Source organism: Mesitornis unicolor, unplaced genomic scaffold (assembly GCF_000695765.1).
Source record: "Mesitornis unicolor isolate BGI_N332 unplaced genomic scaffold, ASM69576v1 scaffold33155, whole genome shotgun sequence".
Lineage (NCBI taxonomy): Eukaryota > Metazoa > Chordata > Aves > Mesitornithiformes > Mesitornithidae > Mesitornis > Mesitornis unicolor.
The window spans coordinates 1-8,582 of record NW_010188058.1 but is presented as its reverse complement, the minus strand read 5'-3'; the positions used below and the strand labels follow the sequence as shown (position 1 = coordinate 8,582).

The following is an 8,582-nucleotide window of genomic DNA, read 5'->3' as shown; positions in this document are numbered from 1 at the left end:
TTTCCCTACTGTCTCCCACTTTTCCATCATACTCACTTCCTATAATTTTCAAGGGAATTGTCGTTGTAGTAGATGGAAATGCCAAGCAGAAGTGCACACAGGCCTTGGACGAGCTGCTCCTCTTCTCCAAGGTTTTCAGCTATCTGCCCTGTGAGCTAGAGCTTTTGTTAAGGGTATTTGAGATATTTCATAAGCACTGTACGTGTAACATACTCTTCCCTGGTAAAATTACTTTCCAATGTAAAAACAAGCTTGATGAGGAAGCAGGCAAACGAGCCAATGGCACCCTTACACAGCCAGCTCTTGTTTTGGAGGACCTAGGTCATCAGAGGCTTCCCTGAAGCTGCTTTTCTCAGTAACTGCCTGCTTCACCCAAGAGATTCAACTGTTCCAAAACAAACTCTCAGTTTAGATAAGCTGACACTTCAGCCTTGTGTACTTCAGCCAGGTCTTTTCCTGAAAAGCATGCAGAGAATTAAGCTTCAACAGAAGCAGGAAGCCACCTGCCTACCTCTTGGGCGTAAGCGTAAGTCACGCTAAAAATATCAGTGGGCTCGTCACAATAAAACACACACTTCAGTGGCAGAATGATACAGCTTTCTGCTGCACTTTGTTACACACATATCTTTAGCCTGGTCAACACACAAAGTGCTGTCAGCAAACGGCTGGGGGTATCTCTTGCCCAGTGCGTTTTCTTTGATGCCACCCAGCATCCCTGCAAGCCGATGTAGATCAACACTTCAATGTGAATCATCCAGGTGATTTCTAGGCCAGCGCCTCCCCCCTGCCAGCAGGTGAAGGATACAAAAGGTACGTTGGCTGGATTGTGCAGGAAGTGCGTGACAGCAATCGAGCAGTTGCTGAGCCACGTACAAAGCAGCATCAGTAGTCCAACCCTGGTCTGTACTTTGCTGCCCTGGAAAGAATAAACCCTCCATCGTTATCTTCCCACAGTGGAGAACTAAAGCACCAGAAGAGCTGTACTGATTCAGAACTCGCCTGCTATCACCTCATCATTTTAAAAAGAGACAAGTCATGTCCTTCACAACACCCGTTTGTTAGTTCTGCTGATCACAGCTTTAGTGCCTGGATGAAACCAGTATTAAACCATTCACCTTGAACTGTTTGCAGAGCAAAAGAAGCAGCAACACAGGTGTGAAATATGACTCAATGCAAATTAGCACCAATACAAAATCATAACCAATTAGTTGTACATTTATAATTAATGCTAGGGTAACTTGAAGGAACATACACACAACCCCCCATCGAGAAAGAACAAGGCATAAATTAAGCCAGGTGAGGATTCCCTATACAAACACGTGTCACTACAACTTCCCCTGTGAACTATCAGTGTGTTCCTATTATTACTGTCTAAGTAAAGAAAGATAAGACTCCAGTGGCTTTTGGTTCAGACAAAAACCACATGAAGCCAGCAAGAGGAACGCTAATTGCAGTGTTTGTTTTTGTTCATTAGGGAAAATGAGTTTTCCTCTGCAAATTGCCCATCTTCTCAACTGTCCCCCTGTCTTTGCTGCAGGTACTGCAGGCACAGCAGCACTGAGACTGGCTGTCGGAGATGTACCAGGGCCACGTTCAGAACACAGCCAAGAAAAAGGCTTCTTTCATGCAAAACTGAACTTCACACAAACACCTCATAGACTGGGTAATGTCACTGCAAGATACAGTCAAGTCTCAAAGGCAAGAAGGTTTACAGAACTGCTGGGCTATCTTCAAAGGGGGCAAGAAAATACACTGGAATGAAGGGTCACAGGGATCAAGGCAGTGGCAAAAGAGGAGGATTCATCACCAACGAAGCCTGTGCCCCAGACGTTGAACTTCCACCCGTGCCTCTGGTAACCCCTACATGTTAGAGCTGAAGGCAGTGCTGTTCTTCACTTCAGCTAAGTATTAGGAAGAAAATAAAGCAGCCCCCCAAAGGTCCTTGAATAAGCCAGTTTCCCATCAATCAGTCAGTAAGCAGCAGTGTGGCATGGAGGTGTGGCAGGCTCCCAGTTACCACTGCAGACCACGAGACAGCCAAGAACTGAGCGTAACAACTCTGGAAGAAAACAGCCAGCTCTGAAGAGACCTCCTTCAAGCAGTGCCTTCTGAGGTGCTGAGATGTGCAGTGCATCACCAGCACTACAGTGAAACCATTTCCCCAGAGGAGGAGAGCACAGATTACAGATACCACCCCTAGAGCTGCACGCAGGAAAGGGAGCATCCAGCCCTGGTTCATCATCGCCATTGTCATGACCTGCAGAGACCCACATGAACTGTGTCAGCACAGCAGAGAATACAGCGCCTGCTGCCGAGTTTCACTGTGAGTACCAGCAATCATTGTGCAGTCTTTGCTATAGCTTTGTCTGCAGCTTTGCTGTGACCCTGCCATGTTGTTGTATTGACACACAGGTTATCCTCCTGGCTGCTGCCCTTCCAGCTGAGTGCCACAACTGGTTTCCACTGACCTATACCTCACTTGCAACTTGGAGCTCCAAGGTTAAAACTTGCTGGTAAGTAGAATGCATGAAGTGGCTTGAACACAGGTTTAATGAAGTTTTCCTTTCAGCAATCAGGAAATAAGCAGCACGCTCCCACTTCAGACTGTACCACCTGTTTGCTACAGGCCAGTCTGGAAAAACAGCATTGGTAACAGCTCTCATTTTTCTTAAGGAAAGTGCATCTGTTAGGGGAACAGATGGTGGATGAGTCCGCCCCACTGGAAAGAAAGCACCCGTGCTACCCAAGATCTTTATCCCAGTGTTGTGGAGCACAGAGAACCCCCTGGAGAAGACACTGCAAGAGCTTGTTATGCCAGCAAAAACCCAAACCCAAACGCAACACAAAGGTGTAAGTGGAAACACATCAAAAAGCAGTTAAAGGGAACCTCCCCAGCAAAACCCAAGACAAGAGGAAAAGGCTTGCTTTTGGCAAGAAAATGCCAAAGCTGTGCCAAAAAAATACATACCCGTCTGTCGATCTTATCACCCTGCAAGTTACACACACATTACTCGAGATGTCTTAGGTGAAATGCATTTCAGAAACACCCCCCAGAGTTTGAGTCCCTTGTGTCTTTTAAGGCTGAAGAGCCCCAGGCAGCCTCACTGACTCAGATTTACCTTGGGCAAAAGTGCCAGGAAAGGCCACAAAGGAGCACTGTCTGCTTTCAGGTTAAGCGGACGTAAGAAGTTACATGAATTAATTCAACAGACAACACTCTGCCATTATTCTTAATTGCAGGGAAGTCTGATCACTGCCAGGGTAAGTAGCTCTTATCACCACAACCATTTGAGGAAAAAGCACGAGTACCAGAAGTGTGTCACTAGAAGTGTGGTCTAGGAGGTAAAGGTCCATCACTTGTCATTTGCAAAGTCAGGTGTAAACACACCGAAAGAGTTCAGAAAGCTCCTAGCTTTGGCTAGCAAACCCAACAACAATCAGTGCATGAGAGCCTGGTATTTTCAGGATGTTTTAAGTCAGCAGTTACAGGCTCCACACTAACCAGGCACTTTGTCAGCAACCAGATGTGACTGGGGGCCCTACCAGTTTGCCCTGGCTTTGAAACCAAGTTTAGCTCTAGATGCCTTCAGACCCTCTGCCTACTGAGGGCAGGCAACAGCAAGCACCAATCACTGATGAAAAATAAACGTTTGCTGCTGCTCTCCTCCCCCGGAAGCACAGAGTGCTTTAAACAAAGCCTAAAAGCCACCAGCAGGAGGAGAATCCCCCTCATTACAGTAACACACGTGTCCTGTGACGCACCCGCACAGGAGCAGCGTTTTTCCTGGAAACCCAGAGTTTGACCCCAAAGCCGGGAGCGGCGAGCGCCGTACCTGCGAGAGGATGTTGGTGCACTGCTGCAGCAGCGACACGGGCGGGTTGCCGATGCTAGTGGCGAGCTGAACACGCAGGAGCTGTTCCTTCAGAGTCGCGTTTTCCTGCAGAGCGTGGGCCAGGGCCACAGCCGCGCACCAGTTTGAGAGGGAGTCCGTGGAGAAGAGGCCTCCGCAGAGCAGCTGACCAGCCGAGACCGAGTTACCTGTGGCTACCAGAACAGCCAGGAGGTCCAGGTCAGATTACAAGAAGACACAGCAACAGCAAAACATTTAACACATCAGTGTACACTTAGAACCCAGAAAAATTAAACTTGAAGGTTTAGAAAATTCATAGGGCAAATCATCTTGCTTGTATCTGACACTCAGTTGCAGGTAAGACAGCAGTTGATGCACTGAACAGTTGTGCTAGCTCACACCTCACTGCAGAGGCGTTATTCTCGCGTACCGTCAATGGTAGATGGCAGAAGCGTTGAAACGATTTCCCCTTGTCCTTTTTGGTTCTTGTATAAAAAGCACTGAAAACAGTAGAGAACAGCACAGCGGAGCACAAAGGGCTGCCTCTCGTTCACCATGGACATCAGCAGCACTACAATTGCAGGCCTGTTTGGACAGGAAATGGGAAAATGGTGAGGACAGAGCTGCAAACAACGATGCACAACTTGGAGTGCGTTCTCCAGGTAAAGGGAAAGACTTTTCCCTGCTCCATCTGTTACTATTTCATACACTTAAGTCAAGCCTAAGTTCTGCAGTTAGTTAAAACAAACCAGCAGATTCATTATATGACTAATGAGCTAGTGCTCCTCAACAACATTTGTTTCAGATCAAGTTTTCTTGTATCTAATAGATCCAACGTGACCTTGAAGCTGCTGGCTCTGTACCATAATTCCAACTCTGAATTTAAACCATCCTTTGGATTAGATCCCTTGTCCATACCAGCACATCACCTAACACAGGTAAACATACTTCTTCCCCTACCTTGGTGGATTAGAAGGTGCATTTACAGAGGCAAAGTAGTCTTGGTTCATCTGGCATCCTCGAATGACCTCTGACACGGTATTAATGGTCTACAGGAAGGGCAGAGAAAGTTACATGTATAGTTAGTTAAATGTGTGTCATAATCAGTCAAATGGGAGCCATAATCTACTACCTAGATCCCTCACAGTTATTCAAGATCACCCTGACAGCTTGGTATCAAAACATACATACCAAGACTCAGCACAGAGATGTATTCAATAAAACCATTTCAAATTAAATCCCAACGAGGAACAACGGTGAAGCACGCTGAGCAAAGGCCAAGGGACAGAAAGCTCCATCGTACCCAGTGACCTCCAGCTTTCCTCTCTCAGATGAGTTCTGCCACGACAACCACTTACCCTGGACCTTTTAGAGAAGGCAAACAGTGAAACCTCTGAAACTCATCTTGTAAAGATAAAAGCATTGAAACCAAGGCCACGCAAAGGCACCGGGCTGCACTCAATCCAAGCACATAATTTTGTCTAGGGAAACACCACCTCCTCCTGAACGGCTGAGAGGGCTTTCTAGAGGCCAGAAATGCCCCATCAGTGGAAAGCTCTCAAGTCAGAGCACTTCTGGACTGCCTCAAAGAAAACAGCAACAACAAAAAACCCCAAGCCAGTGAAAAACACAAATCTGCTCAGCCACTCTGCGATATGCTGAAATCCAACAGCAAAAAATAAGCAATCCTGAATAGTTACTGGTTGCAGAATATAATGGAAAAGACTAGCTTAAATTTATGTTGCCCGCACAGGAAGGTGATACCTGTGACACCTGAAATACCTTCTTAGCCAATACCCTCATTTCAATTTGTCTCTGTTCATCAGCTTTCCCTTAGACTCAGCTTTCACCCATTTATTTGTCCCCATCCCTCCATCTGTTTGCCTCTCTTACTTCTGTCAGGATATCAGCGGGGACTCCAGTCGCCATCAGGATGGTGCAGAGCTGCTGCAACAACCCGCAGTGGAACATCGCCTTCTGACAGCTGCTGGTGGCACCAGGGGGGTTTGTGGGGGACACCAGCACCCGCACCAGCTAGGAAAAGAGAGACATGGCTGTGGGAGGAGAGCCTGAGACCTCGGGAAATGCAGAATGAAACAAACCCATTTGCAGTTTAGCCATGAAACAGAACTGCTCCTAAAATGGACATCAAAAACTACTAAACAGCATGGTCATCTCATTACTATGCATAGCTGTTTGATTTTGGGGTTAGTGAAACCCTCTAAATCTTAAAACACCCGGCTCCATTGCAAATGTTGCAACCAAGCGAGGAGAAACCAAGCGCTGTTTATTTACATTTTATTATTTGGCTCACCATTTGTCAGAGCTACATTTCAGAAAGTAAGCAACTGCCTTCATCATTCATCTCCAGCTTCCAAAGTGCCACAGAACAGGATAACCTCATCTCACTTTTTGGAGCGGTGAGCAAAAGGGAAGATGCCCAGCAACCCATAGTTATCAACCCTCAGAGAGGGGAGCTACTGGATCTCTGTTAATGCACCACGGCCACATATGAATTCATACAGGAGGACTCTTATACAGACCACCACTAATTATATCTTTAGCTCAAATCCCTTACATCTTACACTACATGAAATGAAGTTACATGATATGCCAGCCATTGCAGATTCACAATTCAGAAACAGGATGTGCCTAAAGAAGTCCATCTCATGAGCATCTCCAGTTAATACTGAGCTAGAGACAACACGGATTTTGCAGCCAACCTGCACTCTTCTCACTGCAGGAGAACTGGAAGAGCATTGACCTTGGTACTGGGGAGCGGGATGAAGTGCTGTACCTGCAGCATGAGGTGAAGATTCGTGACTTTCTGTGCAGACCACCCACAGTTGTCATCTCCCACTTCAAACCAGGGCTTCATACGCTGAATGTATGACCCTTCTTTGAAGAAATTCTGATTGGAGTTATTATTCTTCAGCAGGTTCTGCAGGAGGAGGAGGCAGTCTTCCACTACTATTCCTGGGGAGAGAGAACACCAGGATTAATCTAAAGGTGACACCTGGAAAACCAACGAGCTCCTTAATGCACAAAGCACGTTCTGATGGCACAGCACACATCTCTGAACTCCTCATTCTTCAACATTAGAGTAGGATCAACAACTGGCAACCTCATGCAGGACAAAATAACCAAAGGTCACTCTGAATTCAGTGTATCAATGGAAATACGCTGGGTCTGGATCAACGAGGAAACCACAATTATGGTTAACATTAATGGTTAATAATGATGACCATTGTTTCCAAGAGGTATACAGTTGGTGTGAGTTCATTGGTAGGGATGGGAAGAGCTTCAACAACAGCCTCACAACCCCTCTATCTTGATGTATACCTGCTTCAGAGTCAAGCTGCACTGCCTCTTTCTATCTAAGCACTAAAACCACGTTCCTCTTGAACTGCATCCCGATTCAAACGCAGCCGCTCTTACTGGATTACACGTCCCTTATCCTCAATTACTGGCTACATTTTTCAGCTCATTTCAAACCTACTTTTTGGTGGAGAAATAATTCTTAAAAATAGTCCATACAATAAGACAAGTCAAGCTCAAATCCTTGGATTTGCTACATGTTCTTTATTTACCCTCAGGATATCTCTCCTGAAAAAGAACAACTCATCAACCATGTACTCTCTGAAGAGAAAAATCCTCATGACAACCCTGTGCAGAAGACACCACCAATAAAGGCAGCAGCTTCTGGCACTGCTGGGATGCCTCTACATCGAGATGCGACAACAAGGGTAAAGATTTACTCCTTGTGCTCTGCAAACACCCAGGCAGGAGAGCAGCTGGCACATTCCAGGGCTGTGCATGCAGGAGGGGACACAGCACGGGGGGGAAGCAGAGAACTTAGCACGTAGGAATTTACATACTGAGTCTCCCAAAGTCATTAACTGCCTAAAAATAGCAGCTCTGAATCAAAGATTTGCTTAATCCTTCCATGCCAATGTACCTGGGATCATTAAGCTAGCAGAGAAGCATTACATTAATTGCTCCTGCAGCCCACACGAAGGTCACTGAACAGCAACCTGTCTCTGTACTCCAGTAGATGCTAGAGCAAACTACAACTAGTGGTAAACTGGTAACAAGTGGGGTTTTTTTAGCAACACAAGTTCTGCATCACTTAATTTTTTTACCCTTTTTTCCTCCCAACAGGTAAGTGCTCAGGCAAGGAGCTGACCAGAAAGCTGAAGTTCTTGGTGAGGCTGAGGGGACTCGGCGAGCTGTGACTGCCAAGCACTCCGAGCATCCACAGATCTCCAGGAGGAACACAGACACTGAACTGTAAGTGACCAACGCAGCACACACGTACCCAGCACTGCCACTCCACACACATACATTCACAGACACACACCGAACTCCTGTACTCATGCACACCTTCTCAGAGAAATTAGCTGATGTTCTCTCTAAATCTCTCAAGGGTGGTTTTCAAAAGATGCTGAAGCTCTGCGTACTTGCTCAATCTGTGGTTGCTTGCTTTGTTACGACCAGGCTCCATGTTTTAATCCTTCTACCCACTGACCTAGCTCCAACTGCATGCTAACACCAGCCCATCAACATGGTCACCTCACAGTCTGTGCAGAATCACAAGACAATGAAGAAGTCTTAGGCTTCACATGCTAACAGCAGCCCATAAACACTGTCACCTCACAGTCTGTGCAGAATCACAAGACAGTGAAAAAGTCTTAGGCTTTTCAGTACCTCCATCGCTGTTTCCTTCTTCTG

The 8,582-nt window shown here is 46.4% G+C and overlaps 1 protein-coding gene across 1 annotated transcript in view; it reads right to left on the bottom strand.

Annotated features, from left to right (window-relative positions):
• USO1 (USO1 vesicle transport factor) overlaps window positions 1-8,577 on the bottom strand; it is a gene marked incomplete at its 5' end in the record, with an annotated part of 11,805 nt that extends 3,228 nt beyond the window's left edge. Inside the window, 8 exons of the mRNA XM_010185653.1 lie at window positions 37-155; window positions 806-916; window positions 3,834-4,045; window positions 4,282-4,436; window positions 4,812-4,900; window positions 5,745-5,885; window positions 6,649-6,827; window positions 8,559-8,577. Of these exons, the coding sequence (XP_010183955.1) occupies window positions 37-155; window positions 806-916; window positions 3,834-4,045; window positions 4,282-4,436; window positions 4,812-4,900; window positions 5,745-5,885; window positions 6,649-6,827; window positions 8,559-8,577 (1,025 nt within the window). The remainder of the gene's footprint in view (window positions 1-36; window positions 156-805; window positions 917-3,833; window positions 4,046-4,281; window positions 4,437-4,811; window positions 4,901-5,744; window positions 5,886-6,648; window positions 6,828-8,558) is intronic.
• Between the last annotated feature and the right edge of the window lie 5 nt (window positions 8,578-8,582).